Source organism: Perca fluviatilis, chromosome 7 (assembly GCF_010015445.1).
Source record: "Perca fluviatilis chromosome 7, GENO_Pfluv_1.0, whole genome shotgun sequence".
Taxonomy (NCBI): Eukaryota; Metazoa; Chordata; class Actinopteri; order Perciformes; family Percidae; genus Perca; species Perca fluviatilis.
Window position 1 is genome coordinate 21,678,928 of NC_053118.1, and position 21,705 is coordinate 21,700,632.

Here is a 21,705-nt window from a genome sequence, read left to right on the forward strand (position 1 = left end):
AAAACTGGCACATTGACTTCTTTACCTTGTTTTATTTTGTCTTTAAATACCATTTCAACAGTAACTCAGTATATGTATTAATATTCTTCATTGAGTTTAATCATTGGACATTTTGTGAGTACAGTAACATATAAATCAATATAAGTCCCACATAGAGGACATCAGAGTGTCAAACAGTAAACATTCCTCTTCATTCTATTAAAATATACTTTCTTATAAATGTATAGAAACAAAATATTTTAAAGCAATAATAAAGATACCTTACACGGCTTAACTGGTCATATGATTATGTTGTGTACTTGCTTATGTTAAGAACAACCACCGCTCACACACAAATGATCTCAGACAATCTATGAGATATATGTATTCAACACAAAATAACAAACTTGAATTACATTTCACAAGTGCTAAAGCTCCTGTTAGTGTTGCAGTTGGATGTGGTGGCTCTCTGTTCTCACAGCAGCAGGAAGCCCATGAAGAGAAACAGAAGGGGCTTCATGAAGGCTGAGATCCCCTCGACACTCAGCGACGGAGCTCCTGAACGAGAGTGACATGAAGACTGAATGCAAAGATTTCCTCACTGAGAGTCTTTAAGGTTTATGAAAACCTTTTTTCTTAATACGAGCGATGGGGTCGAACATAAAGACACTGTTTTCTGCCAATATGTGAATTTACTGCAGTGTCTGTTCTTACCTGACTTGGCAGGTATTTGTGTTTGCGCTGGTGAACTGGTCACGGCCCTTTCAGGAGCAACCGGCTGCCCAGTCACGGCCCTTTCAAGAGCAACCAGCTGCTCATCTCTCAAGGAAGTATGTTGTTCACTGGTTACCATGGCAGTGTTGTCAGGCCCAAGAGCCACCAGCTGAGCAACAGAGAGTGCCTGGAGGGAACACAGAAATACAATTCCTAAGTAATACAATGTATTAATACCCAAGTAAAGGTCCTGCATTCAAAATGTTACAAAATGTTAAGTACACAAGTATTATCAGCAAAATGTAATCAAACTAACATAAGTATAAGTAATTTGTTATGCCAATTGTCCCCTTTCATGGTGTTTTGTACATAATGTATATGTGCTATCATTATTGCATTAACATTGTATGTGAGGACCATTTTTGTTGTACTTGCTCGAGGCGGAGCTGATTTTTACTGTTAACCAGCAAACACTTTAACCAGCTATTTTTGTGAGAATATTTCAACCTGCATTTAATTTAAATCCACTTGATTAAAACATGTTCTTACAAAGAGGGCTTGTATCTTGAAACAACAAAGAATAAGGCAGGATGCGTCACTAGATTCATGGAAGTTAATTTGAAAAAATTCACGAAACAAGGTGATTTGCTTTGAAAACATGTTGAAATAGTCCTACTGCACTTATACATTATATGTAAAACTAGAAAATTGTGAATGCTTTTAGAGCTAAATCCCTGAAGCCAAACTAGATTGCTGGCATTATTGTGTAAGAAGAAGTTGAAGTAGTGAGAATAGTTGGAAAAGTGGGAATGGTTTTAATTAGAACGAATTTCTGAAATGTTGAATAATACCAATAATGTATTAAACAAAAGTGGAATATTATAAGTAAAAAAAAAAGTCATTATAGCATGTCCATGAAAAGTGATAAAAAAATCATAGCATAGTTTATCATTTAGGTGATTAAAAAGTCATAGGATAGCATGTCGAAAAAAGTGATAAAAGAGTCATAGTATAGTTTGTCGAAAAAAGTGATAAGAAAGTCATGGTATAGTATGTCAAAAAAGTGATAAAAAAGTCATAGTATAGCATGTTGCAAAAAGTCATAGAATAGCATTTCAAAAATGTGATAAAAAAGTCATTATATAGTATGTTGAAAAAAGTGATTAAAAAGTCCTAGTTAGTATGTCGAAAAAGTAATAAAAAAGGCATAGTATACATAGTATGTCGAAATAAGTCATAGTATAATAATACTAATATTATAGTATAAAAAGTGATAAAAAGTCAAAGTGTAGTATGTAAAAAAAAAGTGATAAAGTCATAGGATAACTCGTCACAAAAATTCATGGTATAGCATGTTGAAAAAAGTCATAAAAAAGTGATAGTATAGTATGTAGAAAAAAGTGACAAAATGTCATAGTATAGCATGTAGAAATAAGTGATAAAAAGTCAAAGTATAGTATGTCAAAAAAAGTCATAGTATAGCATGTCGAAAAAAGTCATAGCATAGCATGTAGAAAAAAGTGATAAAAAAGTCAAAGTATAGCATCTTGAAAAAAGTGATAAAAAGTCATAATATAGTATTTCGAAAAAGACATAGTATAGTATGTTGAAAAAAGTCATAGTATAGCATGTTGAAAAAAGTCATAGTATAGCATGTCGAAAAAAGTCATAGTATGGCATGTAGAAAAAAGTGATAAAAAAGTCATAGTATGGCATGTCGAAAAAAGTGATAAAAAAGTCATAGTATGGCATGTCGAAAAAAGTGATAAAAAAGTCATAATAGTGTTTCGAAAAAGACGTAGTATAGTATGTTGAAAAAAGTCAGTATAGTATGTTGAAAAAAGTCATAGTATAGCATGTCGAAAAAAGTCATAGTATAGCATGTCGAAAAAAGTCATAGTATAGCATGTCGAAAAAAGTCATAGTATAGCATGTCGAAAAAAGTCATAGTATGGCATGTAGAAAAAAGTGATAAAAAAGTCATAATAGTGTGTCGAAAAAGACGTAGTATAGTATGTTGAAAAAAGTCAGTATAGCATGTTGAAAAAAGTCATAGTATAGCATGTCAAAAAAAGTCATAGTATGGCATGTAGAAAAAAGTGATAAAAAGGTCATAGTATAGCATTTCAAAAAAAGTCCTAGTATGGCATGTCGAAAACAGTGATAAAAAAGTCCTAGTATAGCATGTCAAAAAGTGACAAAAAAGTCATAATATAGTATGTCGAAATAGTCATAGAATAGCATGTCAAAAACAATGATGAAAAAGTCATAATATAGTATGTCGAAAAAAAGTGATATGTCATTGTAGAGAATATAGAAAAAAGTCATAGTATAGGTCAAAAAAGTCATAGTATAGCATGTTGAAAAAAAGTGATAAAAAAGTCATAGTATAGCATGTCGAAAAAAGTCATAGTATGGCATGTAGAAAAAAGTGATAAAAAAGTCATAGTATGGCATGTCGAAAAAAGTGATAAAAAAGTCATAATAGTGTGTCGAAAAAGACGTAGTATAGTATGTCGAAAAAAGTCATAGTATAGTATGTTGAAAAAAGTCATAGTATAGCATGTCGAAAAAAGTCATAGTATAGCATGTCGAAAAAAGTCATAGTATGGCATGTAGAAAAAAGTGATAAAAAAGTCATAGTATAGCATGTAGAAAAAAATCATAGTATGGCATGTAGAAAAAAGTGATAAAAAAGTCATAGTATAGCTTGTAGAAAAAAGTGATAAAAAAGTCATAGTATAGTGTGTCGAAATAAGTGATAAAAAAGTCATAGTATAGCATGTCGAAAAAAGTCATAGTATGGCATGTAGAAAAAAGTGATAAAAAAGTCATAGTATAGCATGTAGAAAAAAGTCATAGTGACATTTTTATAGAAAAAGTGATAAAAAAGTCATAGTATAGTGTGTCGAAAAAAGTGAATAAAAAGTCATAGTATAGCATGTCGAAAAAAGTCATAGTATGGCATGTAGAAAAAAGTGATAAAAAAGTCATAGTATAGCATGTAGAAAAAAGTCATAGTATGGCATGTAGAAAAAAGTGATAAAAAGTCATAGTATAGCTTGTCGAAAAAAGTGATAAAAAAGTCATAGTATAGTGTGTCGAAATAAGTGATAAAAAGTCAAAGTGTAGCATGTCGAAAAAAAGTGATAAAAAAGTCATAGTATAGTATGTCAAAATAAGTCATAGTATAGCCTCTCGAAAACATTGATGAAAAAGTCATAGTATAGTATGTTGAAAAAAAGTGCTAAAATATTATTGTAGAGAATGTTGAAAAAAGTCATAGTAAAGCATGTCAAAAAAGTCATAGTAAAGCATGTCAAAAAAGTCATAGTATAGCATGTCAAAAAAGTCATAGTATAGCATGTCAAAAAGGTCATAGTATAGCATTTCGAAAAAAGTCATAGTATGGCATGTAGAAAAAAGTGATAAAAAAGTCATAGTATGGCATGTCGAAAAAAGTGATAAAAAAGTCATAATAGTGTGTCGAAAAAGACGTAGTATAGTATGTTGAAAAAAGTCATAGTATAGCATGTCGAAAAAAGTCATAGTATAGCATGTTGAAAAAAGTCAGTATAGCATGTTGAAAAAAGTCATAGTATAGCATTTCAAAAAAAGTCCTAGTATGGCATGTGGGAACAGTGATAAAAAGTCCTAGATAAAGCATGTCAAAAGTGACAAAAAGTCATAATATTAGAAGGTCTAAATAGTCATAGAATAGTACGTCAAAAACAATGATGAAAAAAAAATCATAATATAGTATGTCAAAAAGTGGATATCGTCATTAGAGAATATAGAAAAAAGTCATAGTATAGGTCAAAAAAGTCATAGTATAGCATGTTGAAAAAAAGTGATAAAAAAGTCATAGTATAGCATTACGCCGTCGAAAAAGTCACTAGTATGGCATGTAGAAAAAAGTGATAAAAAAGCTTCGGCATGTCGTAAAAAGTGATAAAAAAGTCATAATAGTGGTCGAAAAAGCGATAGGTGTCGAAAAAGTCATAGTATAGTATGTTGAAAAAGTCATAGTATAGCATGTCGAAAAGTCATAGTATTAAAGCATTGCCGAAAAAGTCATAGTATGGCATGTAGTGAAAAAAAGTGATAAAAAAAGTCATAGTCATGTGAAAAAACCATAGTATGGCATGTAGAAAAAAAGTGACAAAAAAAACAGTATTTGTGGTGAAAAAAAAAGTGATAAAAAAAAGTCATAGTATAGTGTGTCGAAATAAGTGATAAAAAAAGTCATAGTATAGCATTATGAAGTCATAGTATGGCATGTAGAAAAAGTGATAAAAAAAAGTCATAGTATAGCATCGTAGAAAAAAGTCATAGTATAGCCTAGAAAAAAGTGTGATAAAAAGTCCATAGTATTAGTGGCCAAAAAAGTGATAAAAAAGTCATAGTATAGCATGTCGAAAAAAGTCATAGTATGGCATGTAGAAAAAAGTGATAAAAAAGTCATAGTATAGCATGTGAAGAAAAAAGTCATAGTATGGCAGTGTAGAAAAAATGATAAAAAGTCATAGTATTAGCTTATTCGAAAAAAGTGATAAAAAAGTCATAGTATAGTGTGTTGAAATAAGTGATAAAAAGTCAAAGTGTAGCATGTCGAAAAAAAGTGATAAAAAAGTCATAGTATAGTATGTCAAAATAAGTCATAGTATAGCCTCTCGAAAACATTGATGAAAAAGTCATAGTATAGTATGTTGAAAAAAAGTGCTAAAATATTATTGTAGAGAATGTTGAAAAAAGTCATAGTAAAGCATGTCAAAAAAGTCATAGTAAAGCATGTCAAAAAAGTCATAGTATAGCATGTCAAAAAAGTCATAGTATAGCATGTCAAAAAGGTCATAGTATAGCATTTCGAAAAAAGTCATAGTATGGCATGTAGAAAAAAGTGATAAAAAAGTCATAGTATGGCATGTCGAAAAAAGTGATAAAAAAGTCATAATAGTGTGTCGAAAAAGACGTAGTATAGTATGTTGAAAAAAGTCATAGTATAGCATGTCGAAAAAAGTCATAGTATAGCATGTCGAAAAAAGTCATAGTATAGCATGTCGAAAAAAGTCATAGTATGGCATGTAGAAAAAAGTGATAAAAAGTCATAGTATAGCTTGTCGAAAAAAGTGATAAAAAAGTCATAGTATAGTGTGTCGAAATAAGTGATAAAAAGTCAAAGTGTAGCATGTCGAAAAAAAGTGATAAAAAAGTCATAGTATAGTATGTCAAAATAAGTCATAGTATAGCCTCTCGAAAACATTGATGAAAAAGTCATAGTATAGTATGTTGAAAAAAAGTGCTAAAATATTATTGTAGAGAATGTTGAAAAAAGTCATAGTAAAGTATGTCAAAAAAGTCATAGTAAAGCATGTCAAAAAAGTCATAGTATAGCATGTCAAAAAGGTCATAGTATAGCATTTCGAAAAAAGTCATAGTATGGCATGTCGAAAACAGTGATAAAAAAGTCCTAGTATAGCATGTCAAAAAGTGACAAAAAAGTCATAATATAGTATGTCGAAATAGTCATAGAATAGCATGTCAAAAACAATGATGAAAAAGTCATAATATAGTATGTCGAAAAAAAGTGATATGACATTGTAGAGAATATAGAAAAAAGTCATAGTATAGGTCAAAAAAAGTCATAGTATAGCATGTTGAAAAAAAGTGATAAAAAAGTCATAGTATAGCATGTCGAAAAAAGTCATAGTATGGCATGTAGAAAAAAGTGATAAAAAAGTCATAATAGTGTGTCGAAAAAGACGTAGTATTGAAGAGATAGTATGTCGAAAAAAGTCATAGTATGGCATGTCGAAAAAAGTGATAAAAAAGTCATAGTATAGCATGTCGAAAAAAGTCATAGTATGGCATGTAGAAAAAAGTGATAAAAAAGTCATAGTATGGCATGTAGAAAAAGTGATTAAAAAAGTCATAGTATAGCTTGTCGAAAAAAGTGATAAAAAAGTCATAGTATAGTGTGTCGAAATAAGTGATAAAAAGTCAAAGTGTAGCATGTCGAAAAAAAGTGATAAAAATGTCATAGTATAGTATGTCAAAATAAGTCATAGTATAGCCTCTCAAAAACATTGAAGAAAAAGTCATATGTTGAAAAAAAAGTCGTATGTTGAAAAAAAGTGCTAAAATATTATTGTAGAGAATGTTGAAAAAAGTCATAGTAAAGCATGTCAAAAAAGTCATAGTAAAGCATGTCAAAAAAGTCATAGTATAGCATGTCAAAAAGGTCATAGTATAGCATTTCGAAAAAAGTCATAGTATGGCATGTCGAAAACAGTGATAAAAAAGTCCTAGTATAGCATGTCAAAAAGTGACAAAAAAGTCATAATATAGTATGTCGAAATAGTCATAGAATAGCATGTCAAAAACAATGATGAAAAAGTCATAATATAGTATGTCGAAAAAAAGTGATATGTCATTGTAGAGAATATAGAAAAAAGTCATAGTATAGGTCAAAAAAAGTCATAGTATAGCATGTTGAAAAAAAGTGATAAAAAAGTCATAGTATAGTATTTAAAAAAAGTGATAAAAAGTCCTACTATAGTATGTCGAAAACAGTGATAAAAAAGTCATAATATAGTATGTCAAAAAAAGTATTAAAAAAGTCATAGTATAACATCTCGAAAACAGTGATAAAAAAGTCATAGTATAGTACGTCGAAAAAGTCATATTATAGATTGTCGAAAAAAGTCATAAAATGTCATTGTAGAGAATGTCAAAAAAAGTCATATTATAGAATAAAAAATCATAGTGTAGTATATTGAAAAAGTTATAAAAACGTCTGTATAGTATGTAAAGAAAGTTATAAAAAAGTCAGTATAGTATGTAAAAAAAGTCATAGTATAGTATATACGAAAAAAGTGATAAAAAAGTCATGATATAGTATTTTAAAAAGTCATAGTATAGTATGTTGAAAAAAGCGATAAAAAAGTCATGATATAGTATTTTAAAAAGTCATAGTATAGAATGGCCAAAAAAGTGATAAATAGTCATAATTTGTATGTCAAAAAAAGTGATAAAAAAGTGATAGTATAGTATGTCAAAAAAAGTCATAGTATAAAATATTTAAATTATACTAAAGTATATAAAAAAGTCATGGTATAGTTTGTTGAAAAATTCCATTAACAATTCATAGTTTAGTATGTCGAAAAAAAAAATCTAATTATAAGTTGAAAAAAGTGATAAAGTAATAGTATAGTATGTCGAAAAAAGACATTAAAAAGTCGTAGTATGGTGTATGTAAAAAAAAGTTATAGCATTGTTTGTCGAAACAAATGTGGCCAGCCACTTAAAAAGTCATAGTATAGTATATGTATTTGAGATTAACTGAAAGAGCCCTGGTAAACTTCCCATTGAAGTAGCATAAAAAATTTATTCGTGGTATCAATATATTGACCTTACTGTGACATGCAAGTAATAGATAAAAAATGTGGGCATATCAGCAATTTGAAAAACTGGTACTTAAATGATCAAATTGGCTGAAAGTATAAAACGAAAATATATCTACGTTTTGACGTACAAATGGTGTATGAGAAGTAGGAATTGTGGCCATAAGAGCAACACTGTAACACTGCACTGTAACTGTGACATCACCCACACTGAGCAGACCTTAAAACGTAGAAAAAAAGCCTAAAGAAGCAATAAACTTAAACAGTGATAACACAAAAACTGTAAAAGATATCAAAAAGCTGAATTATTTTCTAATAGCTGAAGGTTTTTGTGAATAGTATAAAGTTTGAATGACATCTCTAGGTAAAAGTATGGGGGAGGAGTAGCATTTAGTAGAAGAAGCCTGAAGACGATTTAAAGATTGCTCCATTGACTTTCAATGTAAAAGAAAATAACTTAATATTTTAAAAACTATAAATGGTGGAGAAAAGTTGAATACAAGCACAAATGTCCTGCTGCTGAATCAGCATTCACACAATAAGATGCGAAAAATCTAACAACCATAGCTGTCAGATAAATGTACTGTACTAGAGTAAAATGTACAATATTTCCCTTTGAAATGTAATGAAGTAGAAGTATAAAGTAGCATAAAATGGGAAATATTTAAGTTAAGTCCAAAAGCCTCAATACAGTACAGTACTTGGGTACATTTACTTAGTTACTGGATTTGGCTTCCAGCTGAAAGAACAAGGTTAGAGAAATGTACTCACAGCTAAGTTGTGTGGTGGTATTAACGGGATGCAGGACCTGCTGAGAAATGAGAAGACAGACGGGTCTAAAGAAGCCAACTCTGTTGCATTCAATCCAGCTGAGGGAGAAAGAAACAGCTCATCAGTATTTTGTAGGAAGCTACTGAGCACAGAACAAAACAAAAATTAAAGCTGCAAGCAGCGTTGAACAGGCCTGGGGTTACTGGCGGACCGGATCATGCGGTCGTGCACTTGCGCAACCCTCGGACACAGCGCACACGGTGGAGTGTGCGTCGATGGAAATGGTGTATTGCAAATGTTGTACCAAGTATAGGGGGCGGGGCAAACCGATAAAAACAGGAACTCTCTCCTGAGTTTGATGATACCTCACACAAGGGTATACATCAAATGGTTTAAAAGGTAAGAAAGGGAGCGTGGCTTAAGTAGAGGGGCATGGCTAAAGTATAGGGGGCTCTCTGCTGAGTTCAATGATACCTCACACAGGAGTCTATGAGAAACGGTTAATTAGTTGTGAAACAGGGCATGGCTAAAGCATAGGGGGCGAGGCAAACCGTCACCAATGAAAAAGGAACTCTGCTGAGTTCAATGGTACATCACACAAGAGTCTACGAGGAACAGGTCATAAGTTATGAAAGGGGGCGTGGCTTAAGCATAGGGGGCGGGCCAAACCACCACCAATGAAAAGGGATCTCTCTACTGAGTTCAATGGTAACTCACACAAGACTCTACTTTAAACGGTTCAAAAGTTATGGAATGGGGCTTGGCCTAAGTACTGGGGCATAGCTAGAGTATAGTGGGTGGCTCAATATCACATGTAGACAACACATCCTAAGTTTCATGTAAATCGGATGATGTATGTCGTATGAGGCTGTTTTCCTGATGCCAGCAGGGGGCACTATAGTTACCAGTCAATATTGACCTGTAGATGTCCTCAGGCCTGGACCCTTGTCAATCATGACGCATTTTGGCCAGATTGGACAATGTAGACTGGAGTTACAACAACTTCCTCGTTCAGCGATAAATGCTCAAAATGGCTGCCACGCCCACACCGTTGGTCAAAAAGTCTTGATTTTTCATTGTTACGGTCTTGAAATGGCACAGACCAATTTTGAAGTCGATCGGATGAAATCTCTAGGAGGAGTTTGTTAAATTATAGCAGCTTAACTTTTAGGCCTACTTCCTGTTGCCAGCAGGTGGCGCTTTGACAATGAGTCAATATTGGCCTGTTGATGTCTTCTGGGTTGGACTCTTATGAATCATGAAAACATTTGGGCAGATTGGACAATGTACACTCGAGTTACACCACTTGCTCTTTTTTTATGGCGAAACACAGAAATAGGCCGCCCGCCACGGCTAGGCCCTATGACAAAAAGTCAAGCTTTTCATAACGTTTCATCTTCATGATCTTAAAATGGCCCAGACCAAATTTGAAGTCAATCGGATGAAATATCTAGGGATACGACACGTGGAAATGGCGAAAATAGCACTGATTTTGTACAGTTAATATAAATCTGCGGACTTCCTGTTGAGTTTAGGGATTGTGTCCGAGGCTTGATACATATGTGTACCATGTGTTTCATTAGTCTACATGAAACGTACAACAGGGGCTACATTTTTTAAGTTTCGTAGGGGGCGCTTCGTAGAGCCATTTGTGCACGTCTATCTACAAAACCCTTAAAATATAAAATTTTGCACCAGGCCTGATGCATGTGGAAAGTTTCGTGAGTTTTTGAGTGTGGGAAGGTCCCCAAAAAGGTGATTCATTGCGCAAAATAATAATTCAGTTTCAATAGGGTCTCCGCTGTAGTCGGCGCTCAGGCCCTAACTAGTTTCTGCACCAGCCAACACATCACAGTAGTTTTGAGGAATACTACAATGGGGTTTGATTTCCTGCAGAGAAGGAAAGGTGATTATCTAACCAACAATGTTGCCCAGCTCAGACACTTGTGCTTCATTCCAGTTTTTGGGATTTCCAAATGCAGACACAGCAAGACTTTTCAACTGCTGTGTAACATTGAAGGAGCAATGAACACCACCCACTGAGCCCACAGCGTCCCTGTGACACAAACAAACACACACATTATAACATGGTCAGAGTATTTGATTCTGCTCTAGAGAATGCATACTCTGTGACAAAAAGCTTAAAAGAAATGCCACTGTTCATTGTGAAATCAGATTTGCTACAAAACTATTAATATTTGTTAGTAGAATTAGATATTAAAAATAGTGGGAAAAGGCATCACAACTCTTGCATGATAGCTGAGGTTAAGTAAACACGTTTAGTTGCATGTTAGCAGTTTGTATAGTTTTTTTTAATTTTTTTTTTTTCGCTCTCCGATCTAAAATTAGTGAGTTCTGTGTGGTGCACACACTTGAAGGCGGTCATGTTGAGCTGCCTGATCTCGCTGGAGTTTAGGCCACAGATGAACTGGTTCAGTGCTACTATGTCTTCTGCTTTCAGGTGCTGCACTGTCAGGTTGTTATATTTAGCAACACCCTTCCACACCGGCTTCATCTATTGAGATGGGTAATCTTGATTAGTAAACATCATAATAATCGGTATATACAGTAAGTCATGAGCATATAAAGCTGCTTTTATGCTTCACCTGTGACTCATTCCAGCCACAGTGGGCAATTTCCTCCAGAGCGTCCAGCGAGAAGGGGAGCTTCTCCAGGTCTGCGTTGGAGAAGCCCTGAGTTAAACATCCCATCTGCATCACCACACTCTCATTCATCTGTGACACTGCGCCAAATATCTGCACAATCACACAGAAATACCCAAATGAACCAGACTTTTGCTCCGAAAATGATTGTGATGAACATTAAATGTTGGATTTGTATGTTAATATCATATTACTGTATATATTAATTATAGAGTATAGTATAGAGTTAATGTGGCTTGGGAAAGTTTGGGGGTCCCCTGCTGGAGCTGCTCCCCCCGCGACCCGACACCGGATAAGCGGACAAAGATGGATGGATGGATGGATGTATAGATTAATACTTGCAATTACAGCATAAAAAGTTCCTTATTCCCATTTTGAATGAGTTTGTATATTAATATCTTTTAGTCATCAGAATACTGTTTTTTACTTTTGCCATGATTAGTAGGAGGTTGACAGGGTCAAAAAGGGGGAGGGTTTTGTTGTTGAAGGGAGGGCAGTCTGAAATGTTTGGTAGAGCTTTGGTAGAGGAGTTTCTCTAACACCAGATTTATAATGTATTTCAGTCATCCCTTGAGCTGCACAGAGTTGGGTCATGTGCCTGGTTTACATTGTTCAGCAAGTAGCTCTTGGTTCAAAAATAGATTGAATATTCAAGACACACTTTTCAATGTTTGCCAAAAGTTCTGGTGTGAAATGTGGTGAATATTGTGAGAATTATTGTTCTACACATTATGTTTTAAGTTGTACATCATTTTAAATTATTTTTACCCGTTAGTTTTTATGATTAAACAAGTTGTACAAATTCAACATTATTTTGAGATATTAGGGGGAGGGGTTGGGAGAGTTTTTTTTCAAGGGGAGGGTCCATTGAAAGTTTTTAATAACTGGGCTGGGAAGGACCTTGCCTTGTTAAAAAGTGAAGGTTCTGCCTGCACTTCACAACAGTCCCTCATTGCAGTCACCTCACTGTCAACCCCACAATGAAACCCAAAGAATAAAAAAGAAAAGAAATGTTGGAACTAGATAAAACTGTACCAGAGGAGTCCTCTGCTTCCTAAATGATCAGAACGAGGATCAGTGCCTCCACTATACCTTAGTTGCTTTTTTATTGAGCGTGGCCAGTTGATCTGGAATATAGCCAGAGATGGCGCCAAGTGTTTCTAAAGTAGCGAGGAAGGTTTCGGCTGACATCTGATCCAGTTGTGCAGCTTTCCAGTAGACGTTGTCCATTCCCAATTCTTCAATCACTTCCACAGTGAGTGCTTTACTATCATTACCAATACTGGTGGCTGAGAGAGAGGTGAGAAATAGAAAAGTACAGTAGAACAATTTTTTTTTAACCAAGAGAAAACAACCGACAGCACACAGGATGCATCTTCCTCACCTGCTCTCTTTTTACGTGCTGCATTTGATGTTGCGGTGGTGGTGATGAGACTGAAGACTTTCTTTCTCAGGGTGTCGGAGGTCTGTTTGAGGCTCAACTTCAGGAAATAGAGAACGTCCTCCATCCAAGGCTGACAGAGACAGAGAGACGGAAAATAAACAAAAAGGTATAATGAGAAATACATACACGAATCATGGCAACCAGAATAGCACAGTGCTGAACTACTCCATTTTGAGTGATTTATTGATGAAAATGTCCTTATTGCACCTTATTGGGCAGAGCAGATGTGGCATTGTCATCCAAAAGGAGGAGAGGACCCAGTGCTTCCATAGTCTCAGCTGACCAATTAGATGGATCCCTGCAGAAAATTAAAAAGAAGCGTCAGACTCTTGCTTTCTCTGCCGTAACTTCAGCATTCACAGGGAGCCTGTCCTACCCAAAAGTCTGCGTGACCAGCTGAATTATATCTGCCCTGTGGCGTTGAGGAATGTGCTGGCAGGAAGCCATGGCCTGGAGGCTGGAGTTGAAGACATCAGGGGCCATGAAGAGCAGTTGGGATGGCTGAAGCTCACACAAAAGCGGTCCAAGCCTGGACACATCCTCATTGGTCAGCTCAGATATGTTTTTCCCCTGCAAATGCACAGAAAATATCTAAGGATGTTGTTGCACACACAAACTCACAACGTGATAATAATAGTGGAGCAGTAGGTACGGGCAGGTGACAATTTAAAGGAAAAACCTTAATAAAAATGTAGAGAAACATAATGAATGATGTGTCCATACAGGGCTCACTGAATGGTTTGATACGTATATTATATGGCCTTTACAGTTACCAGATCTTAACCCAAATGAAACCCTATAAAACATTTTTTACCAATGTGTTCGACATCGACCACCAAATGAAGGAATATCTTTTGGTAGAGTTCCAAAGACTTGGACCATCGATGCTAAGGAGCATTTCTGCTGCTCTAACAGCTCCTGGTGGTTGAACACCTTACTGAGACAGTTTATGTTGGCTTTTCCTTTACTTTGTCAACCGTATGTGTCCTTGTGTGTACATTGGCCAGGCAAAGCAGAGCTCTCTGGGTAAGTGCGTGGCGAGACGGGGATCGTTGAGGTAATGAGCTCAGGTTGGCCTCCTTCATCTTGTCGAGGAAGACAGGACACACAGAGTCGGGCAAATCCTTCACCTTCAAAGGCCTGGGATGTAAATAAGATAAACAGATGGAGAGCCGTTACATTTTATAAAAGATTTTTTTTAAATAAAGTGATATAGAAAAAAGACTTTGTTTACGGTAGGTGAAGAAGTAAGTATGTGGGAATGTTTTTCATCTCTGCCTCAGTGATGGTTTTGAAGTAGTCAGCTCTCTTTTTCTCCAAAGTTGCAAAAAGCTTTCGAGCAGCACATCCTGCCTGAAAACACATTTGTTATAAATCAGTAAAATCTACACGTGTGTTATATACATATGTGTGTACATACTGTATATACATACACATACCTGTACTTTGGAGAGCCACTGTGGAGTCTCTGAGATGGCCTGAACCATGTCTTGCGTGTCATTGTCTGCTACTTTGTCAATCATCTTACAGGTTACTCCCTGAAGGACTGAATGCAGCCTCCTGTCTCGGCCAATAATGTTTTGAATGTAAGCATGTAAAGCAATGGAGACATGTACACACAGTAAAAAGATATGTCTATCTATCTATCTATCTATCTATCTATCTATCTATCTATCTATCTATCTATCTATCTATCTATCTATCTATCTATCTATCTATCTATCTATCTATCTATCTATAATAAGCCTGTATTAGACATACATTTGGTAAAGCTTACTTTGTTTTGTTCCTTTTTGGTTTTTGTGGAGACTCAGAAGTGATTATTTAAATCAAGTGTAATTTTCTCAACATGAAGACAGTTTTCTGCCAATGTTAGAACATTTATTTAAGTTTTTACTGTTAATCTTTTAACATATACTAATTAATATACTAGTATATATACATATATATACTAGTTAATTTGGTAACCAATATTTAATGTTAAAGAGACACACTATAAATTTGAAACCAAGTTTTCAAGTGCTTTAATGACTTTAAAAATGCAACACCAATTTGAATTAACACCTCTGCTAGTCACAATAGAAACCATTTTAGCCCTGTCAGATTTTTTTTTGTTGCAAGGCTTTTGTATTGATTTGTATTTAATAGTGTTAGTGTTACTTTGTTCGCTGCTGTATAACTTACCATTGAAGCGTATTTTGATCGTGCATCTTTTTTGCCAGGAAAGCTGCCTAAGGGGAAAAAAAACACAGTCGGAAACATCGCACCAATTTTTGTGTTGTGGGAGATAGGAGGTCTCAGGGACATTACCTGTGCCTGATTCCACATTTTATCCACCACTTGGTCCAAAGAGGTGATGTTTGCTTTGTCCAGCTTGTTTAGAGGAAGGCTGAGAAGCAAAGGCCCTGATATTTTCTGCACCAGCTCTGAGGGAACCACGTCTTGGAGCAGCTACAAGGGAAACCTTCGATTATTTCTAAAATTATGTTCACAGTGTTTATAAATGGTATAACATATAAAAACAAATAATCCTTTATTTGATACAGATATCTTAATCAATAAAGTTAGCTTCTCTCTCCTTACTCACCCCTTGCAGCATGGCCATCAGCTGCCCCTTCCTCATCCGCTTAGAGATGTTCTTCAGGCCCTCTGTATCATTCAGGATCTCCTTGACATGCTTGAGCACACAGCTTGGCAAACCTTCTGCAACTGACTGAAGGGCTATCAGGTCCTTACCGGACACCGTTTTACACTAAGGGAAAGCAGAATGAGATAAGGATGGAGCAAGTGAGAGCATGTGAGAGATAAGCTCCCAGCAGCCATGTAGGCTCACCTCCTTGCCCAGCAGTTTCTGGACCAGGGTGCGTGGCTGGCCTCGTTTCCATGGGACGGTGTAGTTTTGGACAAATTCCTTGAGAACTTTGTCAGGGATCTCAGACAGTTGTTTGGACGACAGCAAGTTAACGCTGCTACCCAGCCTGAGTAATGCTTCAGGGCTGCTGGCATTTGACATCACAGACTTGACAAGAGCTTTCTTCAGCTTGAGTCAGGAGAGGAAAAAAAAAAGACCAACGGATTACTGAGAATCATGAAATTTCGTTACTTCTGTCTTGGCTGAGGGGGACATGGGTGAAAGTTTGGGTAAGTAATACCTGTGTGATTTTGGGGTTGCTGCCATCATCGCAGTTGTTAAGCTCAGAGAGGAGTTTCCGGCTGAGGTCAGGAGTCAAGTCTAGAGCAGCGGAATAATGACAGGCCAGTATGCCGAGCCTGACGAGGTTCAAAGACAAAAATGTAGTGATAATTCCAACCTTGAAATTTAATAAGCTCTCTATAGTATAATGCCAAGTACCATCATTTGTATACAGAATTATTATTATAATGAGTTTATTTTTCTTTCTCTTATAATGAGTGAGTGTCTGTAATAATACTCTCTCTCTTATATATTACTAAGACCTTATTTTACCTTATAAAACCCCAAAGCTACCCCAAAGATCACACATTCAGGGTAAACAGTGTTTTTTATGTATTCAGTTTATATTTTATCATTGTTTTTTACTGTAAAGCAATTTGAAACTGTTTTGAAAGGTGCTATATAAATAAAGTTATTATTATTATGCACTAATAATGTACACATTCATGCACTAATACACACTTGTCCACATTCTCAGCAAACATCTTTCCAACGAAGCACTCTTGAAATTTTTTGAAAAACTTCTCGCCCAGGCTGGGTTTCATGTCAGTGGTCATACTCGTGGTGGATTTGAACATGGCTGAGCGGAAGTATTCACACAGCTAGAAGAGAAAGTGAAGGAAACAAACCCAATAGAGCAACAAATTAAAATCTTGTCATTTGCTATTCCCAGTTTCATTTGCTCTTCATCCTTCTTTGCAGACCCCCTTACCTGTTCTTTGGGAGAAGAATCAACATCTCTTGGTGCTAAATGGGAGACGTATGGTCCCATCATGTTCAATGCATCCAAGTTCAGCCATTCCAGTTTTCCTGGTTTGCAGCACTGCATCGGCACTACATAGTAAATGAGGCTGTTACAAGTCACATTCATGCTTAACAGAAAAGTGACGTCAGGAAAAAGGCAGGAAGCAAGACTTCACAACGATCCATAAAGGATTTATGGGTAAAATGTGGGTGTTTGCTGTACCAATAATTGTCGCCAGTGCTGGAGACTTTCACCTGCCTGTAACACTTGATGTGGTCTTTGATTTGCATGATTTCCTGGATCCAAGTCCCATCTAAACAAATACATTTGCAAACTGCGTGCCACAAACACACATAACAGACTAAGTCGGACTAAGCGTTTCTCCAACACAAACAATCCCCCACTGTACTTGCTTTGCTCTCATCACACCTTTTTTCTTGCCTGCTTTGTTTAATGATGCAATTTTCCACTGGCTTTGTATTACTGGCATGTAAAAGGCTTGTTTACCTCCCACTCTTCCTCTCTGTCTCTGTTATTTTTATCTGGTTTACTTTATTTCAGCTGCTTCAGTCACCTTTTTTCTCTTTTTAACTGCAGCCTCTTCATCTCTCGAGTGCTTGTGTTTCCCCTTTGCGTTGTCACTTCGACTTTAGAAGGGGTACTGAAGGTCTTCCCTTCTATCTTTACCACTTTGTGCTCCCTATCTTTTCTAGCTTCTGGGCTTTCATCTTACTGTTTAACATAAGAATATTAATGTATCCGTTTTTGTTATGAATAGTTATACTGTAGTATTTCTGACTAGATTTCATTGTAGAAAGTGTTTTTTTGACATGATGGGCTTAACTTATTTCTTACTTGATTTGGAGTCAGAAGGTGGGGTCATTGTACAGTTGAAGTAATTCTGGGTGATCTGCTCTTTTCCCCATTTTACCACTTCAGTCCTTTGGTCTTTAGACATGTCACTATACACCTCCCTCAGCATCGCCATCCTGGAAATGACCACCAATTTTACAATTTTAAAAAAAGCTGCTGAGATACAGTGGACCAAGTAATTGAATAAAAGCACACTCACATCTTTTTCAAGTGTTCGCGCATTCCTACATTGGTAGGAAAGTTCATTTCTCTTAAAGGCATACCCTGCAGCGCAGGTTTGGAAGCCCACAGCAGTGTGTCATAGTCATCTAAGGTCATGTTGTTTCCACTCTGTGAGGTTAAAGTTGCCCAGGACAGAGGGGCCACAAATGCTTGCATGTAACATGCAGATGCTACCTGAGGGAATGAGAGAGATGGCAGGAATCATGAGACTGCCAGAGAGTTGCATTGGTTTATGATCATGTTTTCTTTTCTTAAGATCTTGGCATTAGTGGGGAGTACTGACAGAGGAGTTCCTCATCAGCTTGATCATGGTTGGAAGATTGCTGAAATTACACATCTCGTTTGTCTAAAAAAGATATAGAGAGAAAAGAGACAACTAATGCATGCTGGCTAACACAGGTACAACTAAGACAACTGATGAAATCTAATGTGGTTTTAGTGATTGAGTGTGTGTGTGTTGGTGTGTGTGTGAGAGAGACGTGTGTGTGTGTGACGTGTGTGTGTGTGTGTGTGTGTGTGTGTTCACACCATTTTATTGACTTGTGGGTTTTTGTTGGCTCCATCAGGAAAGACTGACTGCATGACATTGACAAATGTAGATAGGAGGGTGTCGGGTTGCTTAGAGTTTCTGTATGCCATAGGCAAGTCACTGAGAGAGAAACAAGAGATTTTGGTGACTAGAAATAGTTTTAAAAATTAGATGTTAATTCATTTCATCCTTTATTCATCCTGTAGGGACCCTTTGCCACTCAAAAAACGTCCACTACGATTGCTGGGTGGTTTAATTGAACTATTTAAGACGCGTGCACTATGTGATCCAATGTCAAACATCGCCAAGCATTTATTTACACTTAGGCAGTTCCAATACATAGAGTCCATTTACATGTGTAAACATCAAGACACAAACACATTAATTCCACTTTTCTTCTCATACGGTCTCGCATGGTCAAAAACTGTTTGCTCCCTTCTCCTGCCACACCTGTGCCCAATTGGACATTGATTAAATCACCTCTGTCCCAGCCAAATGGACAGCGCCCTGGCTACCCCTAGTGACGGGAGATTTAACATAAAAATAATCCCAAATGGCTCTCACAATCCAGTAAAATTCCATTTTCGCCTTTTTCAGCAACACTTACAATACAATAGGCTACATATCTTTTTTTTATTGGCTCTTTAAGAAAATTAACCAAACACACAACAGGGACCCACACAGACACACCGAATTACCTGTTATTGAAGATAGTTTTCAGCTGCATCAACATAGGCGCCGGGTATCCTATAACATAGCAACCCTCCATATTTACATGTTGAACAGGTCAAACACATCAGTACTTTGCCATGTATTTGTTGTGACTCACGTTACATAGGGTACTCATGATGCGCGAAAACATTCTCTCACATTCATACACTAAGGACTGTGATTAGGCAAACACAGTCTTTTGCTCTCTCTCCCACAAATTCATTTGATAAAAAAAGTGCATTGAGAGTTCCCTCACCCTTCATTAGGCACTTCCTCATCTGATGGAAAAAAGACAGACAAAACATCATCAGATGTTTAAGGTAAGATATTTAACTGTTTAAAAACAAAATTAGTTGCAAAATTACTAAAACTGCTAACAATGTCAAACATGATATGGTCACCCAAAGGTGACAGTCATGGTGTAGAATAGACTGATGGAAACCGCTACTGACATAGAGCTGTGATGTTCTGTAAAAGCGTAGGACACAGTGGGTGTTCATGGAGATGAAACAAGATGAAGGTACCGATGTGCAAGTAGGTCATAGTACACAATTATTTTACTCTCTGTGACAGAATGGAATTCACCTTTTTTTGTTAAACTTGATTATTTTACAAATAAAAAGATGTTTATAAATTTAGATAGTTAATACTTTGTCAATGGTTAATCATTGTTTTGTAAACCATCTATAGACATTATTGGGATGCTATTATAAAGTTGCAAGTAACGCTTATAATAATTAGTTGATGATTAAAAAGTGGTTTATAAAGCATAAAGTAACATTAATTTTGGCCCAATTCAAAAAATGTTTTGGTGATCTATAAAAGAGATGATTATTTGTAAAACTTGATTCCCATGAATGCTTGCATCTACATACCCATCATTACTGTCCTGCACAACATTAGAATGACTTCAGCAATGGAAAAACACAATGTGATGATGATCAAATATTATTATTGCAAAAGACAGCTATTGTTGCCTGAAAAAACTGACAAAAAAGAAATTAGCTACATACCAGTTTTTGGGCCATGTCTGTGAAGTCACATTTATTTGTAGGCAACTCTTTTGGTGGCGTGGCTGAACAAGTAGTAATGAATAATTATGAAAAGACACACATTTATGAACTCATAAACAACATGCATGCATTTGGCCAGTTACAAGAGAAGATGATGCATGTGATGGTGTTGCAGCTTACCCAAAGCTTCACAGGCCACGATGAGTAGAAAGAAAAATGGTCTTCCTTTTGTGGCCATGATAAAAAAGATCTGCCTGGCTGTTGAAGATGAGGACATCTTTCAAAGTGGGAATTAGTATCAACACATATTACAAGTGATTTGCATTATTTGCATTTGGTTTCTTTCCATAACAGAAAAAGTTATCACGTTATATTAGTTCTCTGGTTGTTATGGAACCTGAATCTAAACGAGCCACATCCAGTTTTCTGACATACCTCCTCCTCTGAGGATTTGTGATCTAGTTACCACCTTTGTTTCTCATCCTATGGGAGACTCCCCTGACTTTGGATAATAACATGCTGTGAAAAACATGTTCAGAACGTACATGATGTACTTCTGCTTTCCCTTCTTACTCCATCCCTTCTGCACAAACACAAACTTGTATTTGTATATTATATGTATATGTATATGTATATTGTATTTGCATTTGTATTTTCATATTTTGCCTTCATTTAATTTGTGTTTGCTTCCCATTGATATGACTTCTCATTTAAATATGCCAAATGATGACCACAAACGGTGGAGGAAAAATAAGAAAAATATAATAATAATTACTTCTTAAATAACACATGGTCCCAAGACCTTATATAGACTCTTGTAAAGTCAGACAAGAATGTCTAATTACCGTATATATTTGCTGGTTATATAATCACAGATATTCATTATTCATCATAAAATAACCATTGAAACAAAAAGACATGTATTATCAGTATTCATTTCAGCAATGGTACTGCTTCAACATAATTACATACCTGACACTATCAACACACAAAGACTGAAAAAGAAAATAAAGGACTTGAGAACTTGATTTGTGTAATAATTAGTTATTACTTACAGAATCTGCGTCTGCTCCCTGGTAGAGTCTAGAAACAAGGCAATTTAAAAAAACAGGATATCGACAAAGTGAAGATGTGCGTGTTGTTCCTCTGCCTCTTTCTCACGTCTGATGTGAGTTGGCTGGGTGGTTACCTGTCCTCAGTCAAAGCAGGTGTATGGTACTGATGCTATACAGTATGTGTGTGTGTGTGTGTGTGTGAGTGTGAGTGTGTGCATGTGTGTGTGTGAGAGAGAGAGAGAGAGAGAGATACAGACAGACAGACAGACAGACAGACAGACAGACAGGGGTTATGAAATATTTTTATGTCAACCAGGAAATGAACAAACCATTGTTAGACAAAGGTAAGATAACCCTATCAAAGTTGTTGAAGGATTCTTATCGAGTGAA

At 35.8% G+C, this 21,705-nt stretch overlaps 1 protein-coding gene across 1 annotated transcript; it reads right to left on the reverse strand.

Annotated features, from left to right (window-relative positions):
- Positions 1 to 17: 17 nt before the first annotated feature.
- Positions 18 to 21,473, reverse strand: otoa (otoancorin). Its single transcript, XM_039806137.1, has 29 exons — positions 21,316 to 21,473; positions 20,441 to 20,518; positions 20,261 to 20,322; positions 19,504 to 19,525; positions 19,235 to 19,283; positions 18,536 to 18,656; positions 18,291 to 18,353; positions 17,985 to 18,181; positions 17,768 to 17,901; positions 16,880 to 17,001; positions 16,630 to 16,769; positions 16,127 to 16,244; positions 15,808 to 16,014; positions 15,562 to 15,726; positions 15,285 to 15,425; positions 15,159 to 15,205; positions 14,414 to 14,534; positions 14,209 to 14,327; positions 13,973 to 14,114; positions 13,351 to 13,544; positions 13,182 to 13,272; positions 12,915 to 13,044; positions 12,623 to 12,819; positions 11,474 to 11,623; positions 11,240 to 11,382; positions 10,787 to 10,923; positions 8,868 to 8,965; positions 694 to 880; positions 18 to 537 (listed from the first exon to the last, which is right to left on the reverse strand). Exons 2-29 carry the CDS (start codon positions 20,496 to 20,498, stop codon positions 455 to 457), a joined length of 3,438 nt encoding a protein of 1,145 aa, XP_039662071.1. The 5' UTR covers positions 20,499 to 20,518; positions 21,316 to 21,473; the 3' UTR covers positions 18 to 454.
- Positions 21,474 to 21,705: the final 232 nt, after the last annotated feature.